Source organism: Mizuhopecten yessoensis, unplaced genomic scaffold (assembly GCF_002113885.1).
Source record: "Mizuhopecten yessoensis strain PY_sf001 unplaced genomic scaffold, ASM211388v2 scaffold10881, whole genome shotgun sequence".
Taxonomy (NCBI): Eukaryota; Metazoa; Mollusca; class Bivalvia; order Pectinida; family Pectinidae; genus Mizuhopecten; species Mizuhopecten yessoensis.
Window position 1 is genome coordinate 78,201 of NW_018408768.1, and position 20,316 is coordinate 98,516.

The window sequence follows — 20,316 nt, forward strand, 5'->3', positions numbered from 1 at the left end:
CAGAACCACTGATCACACCACAGTCCGGATCCTAGCTTCAGAACCACTGATCGCACAACAGTCCGGATACTAGCTTCAGAACCACTGATCATACAACAGTCCGGATACTAGCTTCAGAACCACTGATCAGAAAACAGTCCGGATACTAGCTTCAGAACCACTGATCAAACAACAGTCCGGATATTAGCTTCAGAACCACTGATCACACAACAGACCGGATACTAGCTTCAGAACCACGGATCACACAACAGTCCGGATACTAGCTGCAGAGCCACTGATCACACAAAAGTCCGGATACTAGCTTCAGAACCACTGATCAGAGAACAGTCCGGACACTAGCTTCAGAACCACTGATCACACAACCGCCCGGATACTAGCTTTAGAACCACTGATCACACAACAGACCGGATACTAGCTTCAGAACCACGGATCACACAACAGTCCGGATACTAGCTGCAGAGCCACTGATCACACAACAGTCCGGATACTAGCTGCAGAGCCACTGATCACACAACAGTCCGGATACTAGCTTGAGAACCACTGATCACACAACAGTCCGGATATTAGCTTCAGAACCACTGATCACTGATCACAGTCAGGATTCTAGCTTTGCAGAGCAAATGAAAATATATATCTATAACTCTATTAACTCAAATAGTATTCATATTCCCCATAAATGCCATGACCGGGTTATTCACGTCATTATTATCAGGACGTCATAATTGTTACGTTGGAAACCTTCTAATAATTATTAAACATACACGATAATTACACTTGTTTGAACTAGATAATGACATTTGATACAATATTTAACTAGAAATTGACAAAATTAACAACAAAAACGTATGTCTCCCCTTAAACGGTTTAAAAGTTACAGCCGTGAAAAGATATTCCTGAAAACTTTACACTCGAGGTCAAGATCACAGTGACCTAACAACAGTGCACTGTACATCGTCTATGGGTAGTGCAGATATACACATCGGCGTACACCTTTAAATGTTTGCAATAATGAGAATTTTTGACTGTTGACCCTGGGGTTAAGGTCACAATTACATAATGAAAGTGCACTGCACACCGTTTATGGATGATGGAGGTATACTTCTAGTTTCCTCAAGATAGCTTTAACGGTTTAAATGTTACAGCCCGGACAAGATGTTCCTGAAAAAAAATATGCACATATTTGACCTTTGAACTTTGGGTCAAGGTCACAATGAAATAATGACAGTGTACTGCAGATCATCTAAAGTTGATGCATATATACCTCAAGTTTGATCAAGATATCTTTAACGGTTTAGAAGTTATGTCATGGACAAACCTAGATATGAAAAATAAACAAAGGGCCATAACTCTGTATATAGTGGGACACAAGACCCGATTTAAGTGCGAGAGATTCCGCCTTCCCAAGATACATAAATATGGATTAACGTAGGTAAAATAACATGGAACTTATGCTCCTGATAAACTTCGGTATTAAAAATACACAAAGGGTCATAACTCTGTATATAGTGGGACACGAGACCTAATTCAAGTGCACTACACACCTTCTGTGAGTGATGCAAGTTATACTTTAAGTTTGATCAAGATGTCGCTTATCGTTTTAAAATTAACGGGCCGGGCACAAATTTACTGAACATGTTGCACTAATTTGACTTTTGGCCTTGAGGTGAAGATCACAATGACCTAATTCAAGTGCACTGCACACCTTCTGTGGGTGATGCAGGCATACCTCAAGTTTCATCAAGATATCTTTAATGGTTTATGGACCGGACAAGTTGCGATTAGAAGAACCAGAAGAACCAGAATGTCCCCCTTCATTCGAAGGGGAGCCATAATTAACATCAGACTACTTGCTGCTTATCAGAAAGCCAATATGAATGCCAAGTGAAAGCAAAGCAATACTTAAATAAGCCGCGGCCGTTACTATCAACGTCACTTGTAATACCAACTTTCGTATCATTATTATTTATTTATTTATTTAATTGTATTTTCACCTACAAATTAGGTATGACAAAAATAATGGACTACTTGTAGAAATTAAGAACGTTAGAATCAAAGTATCTTTTAGAATATTTTAGCAAAAGTAGATTTTTTTGTTTTAATTAGGAAATAGCAATTTTAATCTGTTTGACCTGATGGAATAAATATCAAAAGTGTGTATCATAAAAGTAAGTCGGATTTGGAAATGTCGCAGACAATAAATAGCTCGAGCCTCTGGCATTCGTTATTTGTGTATCCGACATTTTCTTATCCTGGGGATTAAAAGCACACTCACGAAAGTTAGTTAGTTGTCAATTAATAGTTTTCCGAACGGTAGTTATTTAACTGAGAGGGTTAACAAAAATGTAAAATATGGTTTAATTAATTTGTCACAATTTCTACACTCAGACCGCTGTTACTGGTAAACGACATTTTTCGTCGAATTCTCTCTTTTAAATTGATTAGAACTATCTATACATGGAATTGCTTTACAAGCAGGACACTCAATATTGAAGTTATCTTAATTTGTGGCAATTTTGATGTCAGGTCTGCCTTATCGCACGCTCGTTAGTGGATAAACTAATATGTACTTAATGACCTTTGTATGTGTCGTACACGGCGTAATCATCACACTATGCATCGCTGTATCAGTGCATCATGTAAATTACCGACAATAAAGAAATTGCGTCAACAAGCGAAAAGAGGTCACTAGTCCAGGACAATAGGATTCAAAAGTGAAAGGTGTCTTGTTAGGGATACTATGAACGAGCGTGCCTTATCACAGCAGAAATGGAGACAGGTGAAGCACCCTGTTGTGCTACATGGGGTTACAACAAGAATCAAACGAGGACATAGTGTATCTAATTGTCGGAGAACGGGAAACAAGCAAGGACAGATTAGACCACCCTGTTGGAGGACGGGAAACAAACAGACAAAATGGATCACCCTGTTGGTGGACGGAAACAAGCTAGGACAAAGAGGATCTACCTGTCAGAGGACGGGAAACAAGCAAGGACAGGGTGGATCTACCTGTCGGGGGGATTGTTAACAAGCAAGGACAGGGTTGATTAACCTGTTGGAGGACGGGAAACAAGCTATGACAAAGTGGATCACCCTATTGGTGGACGGAAACAAGTAAGGACAAAGTGGATCATCCTGTCGAAGGGGTTGGAAATAAGCAAGGACAAGGTAGATCACCCTGCATGTCGGAGGGATGGAAAACAAGCAAGGACCGAATGGATCACCATGTTGGGGGATGGGAAACAATCAAGAACAGAGTGAATCACCCTGTTACAGGACAGGAAGCATGCTAGGACAGAGTGAATCACCCTGTTGTATTGATGGGAAACAAGCAAGGACAGAGTGGATCACCCTGTTGGAAAACATGAAACAAGCTAGGACAAAGAGGATCTACCTGTCAGAGGACGGGAAACAAGCAAGGCAAGGGTGGATCTACCTGTCGGGGGGATTGTTAACAAGCAAGGACAGGTTTGATTAACCTGTTGGAGGACGGGAAACAAGCTATGACAAAGTGGATCATCCTGTCGAAGGGGTTGGAAATAAGCAAGGACAAGGTAGATCACCCTGCATGTCGGAGGGATGGAAAACAAGCAAGGACCGAATGGATCACCATGTTGGGGGGATGGGAAACAATCAAGAACAGAGTGAATCACCCTGTTACAGGACAGGAAGCATGCTAGGACAGAGTGAATCACTCTGTTGTATTGATGGGAAACAAGCTAGGACAGAGTGGATCACCCTGTTGGAGGACGTTAAACAAGCTAGGACAAAGTAAATCACCTGGTTGGAGGATGACAAGACATAAATGAGGACACAGTGGATCACACTGCCGGAAGACGGTAACAAGCTAGGGGACAGTGAATCACCCTGTCAGAAGACAACGAAGAACCAACGATGACAAAGTGAATCACTCTGTCGGAGGAAGGGCAACAAGCTAGGAGACAGTGGATCAGGGAAACATTTACTTTACCCTACATGGGCAGTCATATATAGTGAGACGTCAATTGTATCCATGCATACCCTATTCAGATATTTTTATAACGAAATAATATATATACAATAGTAATATTTTGCTAAATATCAGCAGGGAAAATACGCAATGTTTTAGGATGAATTGGCCGCGTTGGCCAAATGTAAAGGCGTCACTAGCCCTCTATCACTGGGTCGCGGGCCGGGTTTGATGCCTACTTCTACAATCACTAGCCCTCTATCACTGGTTCGCGGGCCGGGTTTGATGCCTACTTCTACAATCACTAGCCCTCTATCACTTGGTCGCGGGTTTGATGCCTACTTCTACAATAACTAGTCCTCTATCACTGGGTCGCGGGTTTGATGCCTACTTCTACCATAACTAGCCCTCTATCACTGGGTCGCGGGTTTGATGCCTACTTCTACAATAACTAGTCCTCTATCACTGGGTCGCGGGTTTGATGCCTACTTCTACAATAACTAGCCCTCTATCACTGGGTCGCGGGTTTGATGCCGACTTGGTGCAGAATCGAGTTAATGGGCGCAGGTTGGTATTTTTTCTCCGGGCACTCCAGTTTTCCGCCACCACCCAAACCTGGTATGCCGTTACATGACCACAACTGTTAACTTGTATGTTTGTAAAAATAGCGATGGAATATTGAATTCTAACGCTAAAACGTGGCTAGCCCTTAAATGACCATAAATGTTAATAGGACGTAAAGTTCAAAGAAACCAGATTTGAACATGTTACTATTTTTGTTTTTAATAAAATTCTTTCAAAATACTAAATTTTAGAGTATGTGTCGTCCTGACAAAGATAATACTCGTATTATAGTCCTGACGAGTGAAACAGCCATGTTGGGACAATTTTCCGTAGTGAGACGAGTTGGCCTGTCTGTTGACAGCCGGCGTTGATTTACATCGTGTTAACACAGACAGATACCCCAAGTCGCCATCGTAAACACTGAGGAACACCTAACACAAACGGTTATGGGATTTTATGACAGTGTGATAGTTTCTTATGATATGTTAGAGATGGCAGACGATATCGCCGGGTGGGATAAAGGACTCTAGTACGGGTACCTGGCCATTAGGTTTCCGATACAAATCTCGCCCATATAAAAAAACAATTTTGATAACAGTTAAATGTCTGTGGCGCGTTCTCTCTACTGCTTATGTACCGAACCAATTGTTTAGTCATATTTCCGCGTCAAAAAAGATAAATATGAACTCGTTAGCTATTGTACCGACGTAAACGCATTGGAATACATTATTAGGTTTTTTCCCTCAGATTTATATATTTTGTTCTGTTAAATACAAAATCGGAGTTAGTCGCGTACCTCAACCCAAGTGATAAAACTCCATGATTTCACAGGCAAATCTTTCCGAGTTTACAAAATTCAGGAATCTTTTCATGGTCGAGAATGGGGATTTCTCCGTCCTTGCATGCAAGCTGGAAATGTTTATTTTTCCCATTTTCCTTTTTTTTTTCAAGAGTAATTTACACCAACAACTCGATGAATAGGGTGTCCCAGCTGATTACCAGGTGATGGGTATTCGGATTTGCTAATAAAGGGCTCTGTGACCTCTATGTGGAATTCATTTGGGGCAAAAAGGGGGTCAAATATTGACGATCTGCAAAATCTTCTTCTTTCGAACCGGCAATCCAACTAATTTGATATTCATTAATCTAGCGCCCTTAGTTCATGATTTACCAAGTTCAAGTTAAGAAGAAAACAAAAGCATGTCATCAAATCTTGACTTATATTCAAGGTCAGGGGCGTCAGATTTGTTAAAACATTTTTCGAACTACTTCTTTTGATAACCAAACCTAGAAAATTCGAGTCGTTATATTTGGTCAGTAAATTGATGGCATAGCACGCTACTAAAATAACTGCGAAAATGCCTAGGACAAATAAGGAAGGTCACTGGGGGTCAGATTTCTTTAAACACATTAAAAAAAACTTCTTTTTAAGGACTGAAACCTAGTGTCGTGAGTGCTACAATGTTTGAGAGCAGAGCTAACATTGACTTTCATTCCAGGTCACAGCGGTCAATTTGTTAAAATGCCCAACAACTTCTGAAAGAACTAGAAGGTTTCGAATAGTGATATAATTTACTAAAGAATGACCCGGGATAAAAAAAAAAAAAAAAAGCATATAGAACGATGAAGTTGAGATTTTGCATCAGTCTGAAGGAGAAGCAAGGTGGACCAAGGTTGTGTCAGTATGAATGCGAGGCAAGGTGGACCAAGGGTGTGTCAGTATGAAGGCGAGGCAAGGTGGACCAAGGGTGTGTCAGTATGAAGGCAAGGCAAGGTGGACCAAGGTTGTGTCAGTATGAAGGCGAAGCAGGGTGGACCAAGGTTATGTCAGTATGAAGGCGAGGCAAGATGGACCAAGGGTGTCATTATGAAGGCGAGGCAAGGTGGACCAAGGTTGTGTCAGTATGAAGGCGAGGCAAGGTGGACCAAGGGGGTGTCAGTATGAAGGCGAGGCAAGGTGGACCAAGGGTGTGTCAGTATGAAGGCGAGGCAAGGTTGACCAAGGTTGTGTCAGTATGAAGGCAAGGCAAGGTGGACAAAGGGTGTCAGTATGAAGGCGAGTCAAGGTGGACCAAGGGTGTGTCAGTATGAAGGCGAGGCAAGGTGGACCAAGGTTGTGTCAGTATATAGGCGAGGCAAGGTGGACAAAGGTTGTGTCAATATGAAGGCGAGGCAAGGTGGACCAAAGTTGTGTCAGTATAAAGGCAAGACAAGGTGGACCAAGGGTGTGTCAGTATAAAGGCGGGGCAAGGTGGACCAAGGTTGTGTCAGTATAAAGGCAAGGCAAGGTGGACCAAGAGTGTGTCAGTATGAAGGCGATGCAATGTGGACCAAGGGTGTGTCAGTATAAAGGCGAGGCAAGGTGGACCAAGGGTGTGTCAGTATGAATGTGAGGCAAGGTGGAGCAAGGGTGTGTCAGTAAGAAGGCGAGGCAAGTTGGAGCAAGGGTGTGTCAGTATAAAGGCAAGGCAAGGTGGACCAAGGGTGTGTCAGTATAAAGGCGAGGCAAGGTGGACCAAGGGTGTGTCAGTATAAAGGCGAGGCAAGGTGGACCAAGGGTGTGTCAGTATAAATGTGCGGCAAGGTGGACCAAGGATGTGTCAGTATGAAGGCGAGGCAAGGTGGACCAAGGGTGTGTCAGTATGAAGGCGAGGCATGGTGGACCAAGGGTGTCAGTATGAAGGCGAGGCAATGATGACCAAGCATGTGTCAGTATGAAGGCGAGGCAAGGTGGACCAAGGGTGTGTCAGTATGAAGGCGAGGCAAGGTGGCCCAAGGGTGTGTCAGTATGAAGGCGAGGAAAGGTGGACCAAGGGTGTGTCAGTATGCAGGAGAGGCAAGGTGGACCACGGGTGTGTCAGTCTGAAGGCGAGGCATGGTGGACCAAGGGTGTGTCAGCATGAATGCGAGGCAATGATGACCAAGGGGGTGTCAGTATGAGGGCAAGGCAAGATGGATCAAGGGTGTCAGTATGAATGTGAGGCAAGGTGGAGCAAGGGTGTGTCAGTATGGAGGCGAGGCAAGGTGGACCAAGGTGTCAGTATGAAGGCGAGGAAATGTGGACCAAGGGTGTGTCAGTATGAAGGCGAGGCAAGGTGGACCAAGGCAGTGTCAGTATGAAGGCGTGGCAATGTGGACCAAGGGTGTGTCAGTATGAAGGCGAGGCAATGTTGACCAAGGGTGTGTCAGTATGAAGGCGAGGCAAGGTGGACCAAGGCAGGGTCAGTATGAAGGCGTGGCAATGTGGACCAAGGGTGTGTCAGTATGAAGGAGAGGCATGGTGGACCAAGGGTGTGTCAGTATGAAGGCGAGGCAATGTGGACCAAGGGGGTGTCAGTATGAATGCGAGGCAATGTGGACCAAGGGTGTCAGTATGAGGGCGAGGCAAGATGGATCAAGGGTGTCAGTATGAATGTGAGGCAAGGTGGAGCAAGGGTGTGTCAGTATGGAGGCGAGGCAAGGTGGACCAAGGGTGTCAGTATGAAGGCGAGGAAATGTGGACCAAGGGTGTGTCAGTATGAAGGCGAGGCAATGTGGACCAAGGGTGTGCCAAAGTCTGGGGTACATGTATAGTGAAGACCGGGTCATCGGTAACACAGGGACGTAAAAATTGTAACTGCTAAATTTGGACATAAACTGTGGTGTTCAAAGAATAATATTACACGTTTTAAGGTTTTATATCAATTTTCGGAAAAAAATGACCCCACCCAATGCTTGTATATATACGATACTAAGCCCCTTAAACATGTAAAATTATTCTTAATTTAGGTCCAAATAAAGCTGTAACAAATTCTCAAGTCCCTGTGGTCAGTAATACCTTTGGGACGATCAGGGATCTCCCCAAGTCTCCCGCAAAGGAAACGACACAAACAGGGCGCCGCAGCCCTAATTTCTATTTAGCGAACAATAAGTACCGATTTGGTAGTTAGACTGTGCTCGCTCGGCCCCGCCAGTAAATTAACACCAGCTAGGCGTCCGCCAATATATCTGGCGACCCTTCCGCTCTTAGACTACAATTTGTATGTTCCGGGATTAATCAAACCGTTAACATATACCGATATATCGTTTGAAAAACACCGTTTACTATTTGCGGTTTCACACATTATTGTCTTTAGTGTCTGCCACTTAGCAGACGATCCCCTAATAACAGACTGGCTAATAGTTCCCCGCTAATTACAGAACAGTAATCTCGGCTGTAAATACCGTATATCGTAAATAACTATCTTGTCATTAGAGGCATTTATATAAAAAAAAAATCAAATCATGACATGGCATTTCTTTCAGTTTAAATCCTTGTCAAATATTATTTGAGAGTTCGGTACCAGACTGAAAACTCAAGCACGAAGTTGCTTGACATTCTTTTAGACTTTCTGTCTTTCAGTATTTTAAAATTCCATTAAAACATATCTGGTGTAAACAAACTACCCCACCTCGACAATTCTCCAGCAATCTTACATGACTGTGTACATTCTCTTATTTTCCCGTTGTAATTCGTTACCAGGGCCGGTACGTTCTATTGGGTTCCTGTCTCATAACATCGCAACTACACGTCGTACATCTCCAGGAGGAATAATATTGATAGTTATTGGTTTATTTCTGGCTGTCAAAGCCTATTGCTATTGGTCCCTGCTGTTAGAATGTTTCAAACTCAATTGTTAAAAACGATTAACGAAGTTTTTGCTTTTGATAATGGACAGCCTATCACTTTATAGATATCATGGGGACCTGATAATTTGTTACAGCTTTATTTCGACCTTAGTTAAGGACCAAATATAGCTGTAACCAATGCTCATGTCCCTGTGATAGATGCCTAGTACCTGTATGCTACACTCACATGGATCATTAGGGATATGATTTGTTGTACCGATAGTACTCTCTACACACCGGGTTAACTCCAATTATAACAACTGTAACCAATGCTCAGGTCCCTGTGCTAGATGCCTAGTACCTGTATGCTACACTCACATGGATCATTAGGGATTTGATTTGTTGTACCGATAGTACTCTCTACACACCGGTTTAACTCCAAGTATAACAACTGTAACCAATGCTCATGTCCCTGTGATAGATGCCTAGTACCTGTATGCTTAATTAGGGATATGATTTGTTGTACCGATAGTACTCTCTACACACCGGGTTAACACCAAGTATAACAACTGTAACCAATGCTCAGGTCCCTGGGATAGATGCCTAGTACCTGTATGCTTCATTAGGGATATGATTTGTTGTACCGATAGTCCTCTCTACACACCGGGTTAACTCCAAGTATAACAACTGTAACCAATGCTCAGGGCCCTGTGATAGATGCCTAGTACCTGTATGCTACACTCTCATGGATCATTAGGGATATGATTTGTTGTACCGATAGTCCTCTCTACACACCGGGTTAACTCCAAGTATAACAACTGTAACCAATGCTCATGTCCCTGTGATAGATGCGCTACACTCACAGGGATCGTATATACCATCATTAGGGATATGATTTGTTGTACCGATAGTCCTCTCTACACACCGGGTTAACTCCAAGTATAACAACTGAAACCAATGCTCAGGTCCCTGCGATAGATGCCTAGTACCTGTATGCTACACTCACATGGATCATTAGGGATTTGATTTGTTGTACCGATAGTACTCTCTACACACCGGTTTAACTCCAAGTATAACAACTGTAACCAATGCTCATGTCCCTGTGATAGATGCCTAGTACCTGTATGCTTAATTAGGGATATGATTTGTTGTACCGATAGTACTCTCTACACACCGGGTTAACTCCAATTATAACAACTGTAACCAATGCTCAGGTCCCTGTGCTAGATGCCTAGTACCTGTATGCTACACTCACATGGATAATTAGGGATTTGATTTGTTGTACCGATAGTACTCTCTACACACCGGTTTAACTCCAAGTATAACAACTGTAACCAATGCTCATGTCCCTGTGATAGATGCCTAGTACCTGTATGCTTAATTAGGGATATGATTTGTTGTACCGATAGTACTCTCTACACACCGGGTTAACTCCAATTATAACAACTGTAACCAATGCTCAGGTCCCTGTGTATGCAACCGATGGGAAGTCCTGTTTATTTCATGCATTCCCCTCCGTTTAATACAAACCGTCAAGTTTGGGATTTTTTAATTGTTACCTAAAAATATACAACATTAACGCCATTATTCTGAAGTGTTAGTTTTAGCAGTGCGAGCATCCGGCGTCAGAGATCAGACAGCGATTTCGAGACCCGCGCTGAAGGATGGAGCCGTTTAACCACCGTTGAAGGGAAATCAAAGTTGAATTATGTTCAGTGGAAAGTTTAAAAATATAACTAGATGAAAGAAATTGATAAATCTCACAGACAATTTTATTCTGCATGTGATTTCTCTTGCCAGTGAGGGTTTCACAGTCAAGGCAAAATGTAGAAGTTAGAAACATATCTAAACAAGAGACCCAGAGAGCCCGTATCGCTCGGCTAGATATTAAGTAAAAAAATCGCATTTCAAGAAACATTGTTAATAAGATCAAACGGATGGAGCCAGCTCAATCCCGGTGCGAATCCTCTCAGATATCAATGTTAGTACCAATGGAATAAAAACATAAACGTGGAACCCAGAGGCCAATTCTGGTACCATACATGTATTCATCCAGCAATTGTATACATGGCCATAGGTTGGGGATCTCAACAGTTTCTAAAATATTTCCAAGAGACTTCGGGGGTGGGGTTGAAGTCTCGGGCCAATCCTGGAAGCAAAGATGTGTTCATGTCTTCGTATCTCTTTCCATGTCATGACCAAGAAATCCATGTGGGAGAGGAAAGACCCGAGGCCAATCTCGGCAACATATCTGTTTTCCTTGCCCAGCAACGGTATATACAGATATAGGGTTGATATTTCAACTGTTTCCATGTGCCTACGTGACAAGAACCCATAGGCGGAGCAGCATCCAATAGACTTTTCTCCTTGTAGGTTATCTGTCTGTATCATGTCTGTTCATGTCTATCAATTACACCCATGGTTTAAGGTTGGGATCTCTACCATTTCAAAGTTATGCCTCATGGATTAAGTCTACAGGGATTGGGCCCCACCCATGGTTTAAGGTTGGGATCTCTACCATTTCAAAGTTATGACTCATGGTTAAGTCTACAGGGATTGGGAAAGAATGTTTCCAACCAAATAAGGTGGATACATTGTTTCCATATCACAGTTGCAGAGGTGATGTCATTTAAATCAATAAGACAAAATTAAGCTTTTTTGAACCCCAGCCCCCTCTGATGTTTGCGATTACTTTACGCTTCCAAACAAAACTCGTCAGCGAATTTAGATGGTTAGATAATTGTCAAAATTTTTAAAAAAAAGTGAATTTAGTTCCACTTTTTTTGCTCTAAAGATTATCGCAGATGAACCTAAAATCATATCATTCCGTAAAATGAATTAAAGTTTATCCTGTTCGAGGCTAACTGTTCACTTGGTTTAAGGGTATTTCTAATCACAACAGTTTACGTATCTATCAACAAGTTATACACGTGTAAGCATCATAACCACTGTATTAAGTCACAGCTCTTTTAACTTTACATTCGAAGTCGGTAATGTTATCATTAACCGACAAAGCTAGTGTCTAACCTCTAACACGATCAGCTGTTCCAACCTAATCAACCAGAACATCCGTCAGTTGGTTCGCGTATTGTCAGCTTTACGAGGCGTCAGGATAGATACTCAAATCCAATGCGTTAAATATCTGTGTTTATATATGATCGTTTTGTGAAATTTGCAATAGCGAGTGATTGTATTACACACACACATTTGTTGTTTTCAATTCAAAATATTAAGGATTCAATGTTTAATTTTTACGCGTCAATACGGTAATTAAACTAGAGAAATCGGCGTCGTGAATCAACGTCATTTATAAGTGACTACACATGTATAGTACCTTTTAATGGCGTATTTCTTATATCTATTTAACGTACCAAATTGTTTTTCTTTGAAATAAAAGGCTTTCTTTGATACAAGACTTAATGTTCAGCTAATGGCTCGTCTTGACATTCTGATCAATGCTTGTCTAGAATTCAATTAGCTGTCTACAAAAACCGTTACAGTTATTGTAATAAAACCTGATTTCCTCCGAACATGTTTGTAGTACGGTGTATCAGTGCCATTCTGACACGACCATGTTGAGTTAAAACATAGAACCCTTATTTTACACTGATTTGTGTTGAATAGTCGAGAAAATATTCCATCGCTAATTTTTACAAACATACAAGTTAACAGCTTTCCGTCATGTAACGGCGTACCAGGTTTGAGTAGTGGCGGGCAACCCGAGTGCCCGGAGAAAAAAATCACCGACCTGAGGACAGTACCTGGCGACTGAGCGTAACCCATGGAATTTCGAAGATGAGATGGGTTATTTCTATATATTAATTTACCATGGTAAGCGAAATTGCGAATACAATAGTTTCAGCCATTTTTGTTTCCGTTTACGGACTTTCGCTAAAACTAAATCCATTCAAAACCCCTTGCTATAAATTACATAAAAATAAATTTGACGCATGAGCCGAGAATTTGTTCAGAAAACTTATTTAACTTGAGTTTAAAACCTCATGATACATGTCAATGTGGTCTTGTGTACAATATTTGTGTAATTTCTACCTGTAGGTAAGCAGTTCTCGTAAATCAGGCATTCATTATGAAGTTGTATATTGCGTAAAGACGATCCACACCAACTCAATAATGGTTACATGGACCGCATGAATCAGTTGACGCACCAGGGAACAGAACGGTTTAAATGGTCAAACGTACGAGGGGACGGACACAGTAACAGCTTTCAGTTTGGTTTATTTATGTTTTACGTCCTGTTAACAATTATGGCCATTTAAGGATGAGCCTAGTTTTGGTGGTGGAGGAAAACCGGAGTACCCAGAGAAAAACCACCGACCTGCGATGAGTACCTGGCAACTGTCCCACGTAGACCTCGACCCCGCGACCCAGTGGTGGAGGGCTAGTTGTTATTGATGGTCAGATGCCTAGAAGAGCCGCGTAATTGAAATGGTCAAATACTCACGTACCTGGGATGGACACGGACGTTAAGAAAATGTAGTAAAGAGGCTAAATAGGGAAGTTTTGCTCTGTGAGTTATAAACAGTTATACATGTAGTTTCAGTTCATTAACTTATATTTCTCCTTGTCTTTTTCGGAACAGTGAGTTATAAGTTAGTTGTAATTTCAGTTCGGTACTTAACTTATATTTCTTCCTCCTTTTCAAAACAGTGAGTGATACGCTAGTTGTAAGTTCAGTTCGGTCTTAAGCTTATATTTCTCCGCGCCTTTTTAGAGCATTGCATGATAAGATAGCTGTGATTTCAGTTCGGTAATCAATATTTGTTTTTCCTTGTATTCATAACAGTGATATCATCTCGTTTCATTTTAATCTTTTTATGATTAAAAAAATCTTCAGATAGGCTTAGGTAATTTAATTATGAAATGATACCAGAGTACCTGATGCTAGCGACGGCTGGTCGAACGTAATTAAGGTAGCACGTTATCGCACTATTCACGTCAACAACACAAAATGCTGTGTACATAAACATTAAATTAAATTTCAACCTACAAACTATCCTGCAAAGGTCAAACTCAAATCACCCAGTCATTTAAAATGTAAGGGTGTTTGGTTATAGCTGTTACATTTTTATCATAAATCAAAATTTAAAAAATAAAACTGAAACGTTTCTTATGAAAAAAGTATGAATGGATTGAGTGTGTAACGGGTATGTGGGTTTGTGTATCTCAGTTTATAGTTAGTGTTGGTGGGTAATGTGTAAATAATTTGTGCAAACAGTGAATCGGTCATGCATGCATTTCCACTCACCTGCAAACAGACAGAGATCCTTTCCGAGTATTACCGCAATTATCATAGTGAGACTTTTCCACATGATCTTAAAAAGAAATAGGAAAAAAGTTTCACAGTAATTTCCTCAGTTGTATTGGTGTAATCTCCACATTTCTATAAAGTTAGTTAGACGCTGATATATTCCCAGGTAAGCTACTATTCAGGTATAGGGGCAGGAGCTACAGGACGTCACAGACGCTGTTCAATACATAGTCCACTGGCGTCTCCCCAATCGTCCGCTCAAAATTATGGAGTCTTCAGTCTTCACGAAGCTCCACTGATAATTGAAAAAAACATTCGGTCCCCAAATAGCCAATCACACGATATCACGTGACTCGGTTCACACGAGGATGTCTTCTTTGGTTTAGTTGAATATGTCTTTTGTTAAAAGAAGCATTTAAGTATATGTATTTCATAAATGCATATCTTCCGACTTTAACAATCCAGTGTCGGATGTGAGAGAGTCGTTGACTTTTAGCCCAGCTGTAGAAATGTCCTGTTTATCCCCATACGCTTACAACTAAGAACATGGTTGTGCTCGCATTTGAGATAAAACGCAAATTTACAGAAAATTTGAGCAAATAAAGATAAAAATACGAGATAGAGATAGCCAAAAGAGCAATGGGTGACGCCTATTTAGTATTTATTTATTGATCTAGATGCCAATCGCTGGCAAAAGTCTCGCTTTGTTGTATTAAGCTGTGCCGGTTAGGTCTGGAATCGTCACACAGCGAGACAAACACATCATTTCTCGTGTTCAATGTAAAAAAAAACGACCGCTACTTTACATGCGAGTTATATTTTTTGAAATTTTCACATGTCTATGTTTTAGATGTTATTTTAAGTTATAAACTTCTTTTATACATGTATAATAATGTAGACTATACACATCACCAAATTAAGCGAGTTATTCGGCGTCACATGAACTCTTTGATTACACGAGATTGCGCCTCTAGATTAAAACATCTATACTTCCACGATTTCACTTATAAATCGTGATTATAGATCCATCTAAATATCACATGACTCTATCATATGTATATATGACGGATAGATATGTCCCATCAGAGGGTGCAAACATTAGGGCCAGATCTTGTCGACGTTTTTGAACCCATATTGTGTACCTCAGGATGGGACATTTCTATCCTAAGCAAATTATTTCTTACATCGCGTACTAAATCATTTGATCGGGATGTGTAACCGCCATCTGATGGCAAAGTATGAGCGTCTTTGATACTGAAGTTGACTTTAAAATCATATATACAGCTAGACTGGGAGTATTACTGCGTACTTCAAATTCTAAATGTAGGCAAAATACAACCTTCAGGATGATGTTTTTGTTGTCTTAACACGAATCTGTGCCGAGGGTTAATAGACAACCAGATACACAGCTTGATGGTTGGAGATTTGTTACACCCTAAGATAACGAATTAGTATTTGCTGTAATACTATGTTGACAGCAGGGATTTCCTGGTATACAAATATTATATCTTCAGTCGAGAGCTGATTGTGACATCGTTTCTCATTGTTTCCGTGTCATTATAACATTGTTTCTTAGTTTCACGTCCTATTTGTCAAACCCTCAGGGTTGACAGAGAAATCATACTTTAAGTAGCATCATACAGGTAAAACGGAACACTATTCTGTGAATGGTGGCAGATAGATTTATCTTGCATGAATTTCCCAATGTGAAAACTCTACCTAACATGGTCGGCTAGGTAAGAAATCGATATCAAACATACACAAAAATAAATAAGTAACAGTATCACACTAACAGGTAAAAATATTGTATAAATAGTTTGATCGGTAATATTGTATAATTAAGGATTAACTTGAATATATTTTTCATGTTATGGAGATATAACACAAAAAACGGAGTGTCCGGTTTTTTGTGTTATAGTTCCATAACATGAAAAATGTATTCAAGTTAATCCTTATAATTAAATTTGTTCCACCTCAAGTGAATTTCTAGCTATTTGATTGGTTGGGAGAAAATTAAACAAAAGTCTCTGTCACCCTCCGAAAATACATTGGTTTTAAGGGGCGGGGGTGAGATTGCCATGAGACTGAAAAATATCACATGCGCGAAAAATGTGCGTTCACCGCCTCCTTTGCCAACCGTGATGGTCACAAGAACGTTTGACGGCAACAGCCAAATTTATGAAGCGCCGGTGCGATAGCGATTGTAAACAGCAGACTATCAACAAACAAGATATCATTATCGAGGTTTGCTGCCGTTTCTGAACTACAAAGACTTTCAGTGTAACAAAATAAATATGACATATTTATAAACTATTATACACAATCTCTGTGGAAATCCACTTTTATTGATGGACTCTTTTCTCTTAGAAATTATTGCGCTGCTGTATCAGCCAATCAAAAGCGACGTTACAAACGCCGACGTCATTTTTTATGTTATGAGCTGATAACAAAAAAATTTAAGCCAATGAAAATGCTTGTTACAAGCAAGATTAAATTATATAGTTTGATCGGTAATCAGAAACCATCTTCGACATATCTATAAATTAAGGAACCCTGCCCCGCTGCAATCTAATTTTCCGTATACAATAACGTCAACCTCCCACTTTTAACTGTGATCCTGTATCTTTACAAAAATACAGATGTTTTGCGTGTCGTTTTGTTGTACACGGATTCGAAATCAGCGAAAATTTATTAAAAAAAAAAACTTTTCTGAAAGGTTTATTTAGCAATTATTTTCATTTCAGCACGTTATGCTGGTTTAATACAAGCGCGCGGTCCGGCTCGTTCCCGGGTACGATATATACACTTGCGGTGGTGGTGTGACTGCAGGTATACATTGAATACTGTTAACACAAGTTTGGTATACCTTGTTTACGCCACATCCGTCGATGGATTAAAATACATGGCAATTGAGACAAGGACTTGGGTTACCAGTACTGATATACAAAACAAGAGGCACAAGGGGCCTTAACGGTCACCTGAGTAAAGATTGCATCGGAATTGGTCTCAAGTTTGTTTCACTGTTAAGGGTTTGAGCAATTGGATATAAAAACGTTCACAAGCCTGAGAAAAATAACAGCATTTTGATTGATATGAACAACTCACAGGAAGAGGTTTTCACTTGTAATGATCGATGCAAACAATAATTATAAAAGGACGTTAAAGTTCAATATTGGAGAGAGAAAACGAAATCATAAATCAAATTTAGGGGAATGCTGAAATTTCCAATTCTAGTAGCATTGTTGTGTGTTGTATTCGTACGATTATGGGATGGATTCTCAACCATTTTACATGTTACGACCCAGGGTCTTAGTCCCCAGGAATGGGGTCAGACCCATGGCCTAAGGCCCGAAATAGTGTCACTGCTGTATAGGTCTTTCCAAGCAAAGGAAGTGTGTACATGGTAACGGTGGGGAATAACAACAATCATAAAATTATGCTTCGGAGAATGAGTCCCAACGGGTGAGTCAGATCCTTGAGTCGATCTCGGTAGTGTGGGTGAACTTGTCACTTTATGCCCAGTGAGTGTATAAATAGTTATGGGATGGGAATCTCAACCATTTACCGGTTATGACAAAGGGATTGAGTACTAAAAGGTGGGGTAGACCCCAGCGAAATCCTGGTAGCATGGTATTTCTCTTCGTGCCATTGTAGGGGGATGTAGCCATTTTTTATATTATGACCCCAGACCACAGCCAATAGGTCCCTGGGGAACAGGGGCACACTGAAATAAGCTTCTCTACATGTGTATGACATTTGGTATAAAATTAATTAAATTCATAATTAACACCTTGAATTTTCTGAAATGATCGATGCTAATTATCAGTATTATATCTTTACATATGGAACCTATAAAGGTTATCTCCCTTTCACAACAGCATACGTTGATCTTTGACCTCTGTGCGTGGCCCCAGTTATGGCCCCGGGGCGGCTTACTAGTTGAGGCTTTGTTTTATAAAATGTGAAATCAGGTGAATGTGTGGCACTGCTATTATAGTGTCATATGGAAGGTCAGTATCACCCCACCCCGGTACCTGTATGTAAAATTTGTAAAACATATATACTATATACATGGAAGTAAACTTTGTATAGATGTATATACCGTATACCTGTATGTAGAATTTGTAAACCATACATACTGTATACAGGTAAGTAAACTTTGTATAGATGTATATACGGTATACCTGTATGTAGAATTTGTAAAACATACATACCATATACATGTAAGTAAACCTTGTATAGATGTATATACAGTATACCTGTATGTAGAATATGTAAATCATACATACTACATACATGTAAGTAAACTTTGTACAGATGTATATACGGTATACCTGTATGTAGAATTTGTAAAACATACATACTATATACATGGAAGTAAACTTTGTACAGATGTATATACGGTATCCCTGTGTGTAGAATATGTAAAACATACATACCATATACATGTAAGTAAACCTTGTATAGATGTATATACTGTATACCTGTATGTAGAATATGTAAAACATACGTACTATATACATGTAAGTAAACTTTGTATAGATGTATATACGTTATACCTGTATGTAGAATTTGTAAAACATACATACTATATACATGTAAGTAAACTTTGTACAGATGTATATACGGTATACCTGAATGTAGAATTTGTAAAACATACATATTATATACATGTAAGTAAACTTTGTAAAGATGTATATACGGTATACCTGAATGTAGAATTTGTAAAACATACATACCATATACATGTAAGTAAACTTTATATAGATGTATATACCGTATACCTGTATGTAGAATATGTAAAACATATATACTATATACATGTAAATAAACTTTGTACAGATGTATATACGGTATACCTGAATGTAGAATTTGTAAAACATACATATTATATACATGTAAGTAAACTTTGTACAGTTGTATATACGGTATACCTGAATGTAGAATTTGTAAACATACATACTATATACATGTAAGTAAACTTTGGATAGATGTATATACGGTATACCTGTATGTAGCATATGTAAAACATACGTACTATATACATGTAAGTAAACTTTGTACAGATGTATATACGGTATACCTGAATGTAGAATTTGTAAAACATACATATTATATACATGTAAGTAAACTTTGTACAGTTGTATATACGGTATACCTGAATGTAGAATTTGTAAAACATACATATTATATACATGTAAGTAAACTTTGTACAGATGTATGTAAAACATACGTACTATATACATGTAAGTAAACTTTATATAGATGTATATACCGTATACCTGTATGTAGAATTTGTAAAACATACATACTATGTACATGTAAGTAAACTTTGTACAGATGTATATACGGTATACCTGAATGTAGAATTTGTAAACATACATACTATATACATGTAAGTAAACTTTGTATAGATGTATATACCGTATACCTGTATGTAGAATATGTAAAACATATATACTATATACATGTAAGTAAACTTTGTACAGATGTATATACGGTATACCTGTATGTAGAATATGTAAAACATACATACCATATACATGTAAGTAAACTTTGTATAGATGTTTATACGGTATACCTGTATGTAGAATTTGTAAAATATACATACCTTGTATAGATGTATATACGGTATACCTGTATGTAGAATTTGTAAAATATACATACCAAATACATGTAAGTAAACTTTGTATAGATGTATATACCGTATACCTGTATGTAGTATTTGTAAAACATACATACCATATACATGTAAGTAAACTTTGTATAGATGTATATACGGTATACCTGTATGTAGAATATGTAAAACATACATACTATATACATGTAAGTAAACTTTGTATAGATGTTTATACGGTATACCTGTATGTAGAATTTGTAAAACACACATACTATATACATGAAAGTAAACTTTTTATAGATGTATATACGGTATACCTGTATGTAGAAT

The 20,316-nt window shown here is 39.4% G+C and overlaps 1 protein-coding gene across 4 annotated transcripts in view; it reads right to left on the minus strand.

Moving 5' to 3' along the window:
• Positions 1 to 20,316, minus strand: part of LOC110463248 (chordin-like protein 1) — a 74,937-nt gene that overhangs the window by 46,935 nt on the left and 7,686 nt on the right. For all 4 annotated transcript variants that reach the window (XM_021517680.1, XM_021517683.1, XM_021517682.1 and 1 more), the window contains exon 2: positions 14,364 to 14,430. In XM_021517680.1, the coding sequence (XP_021373355.1) occupies positions 14,364 to 14,430 (67 nt within the window). The remainder of the gene's footprint in view (positions 1 to 14,363; positions 14,431 to 20,316) is intronic.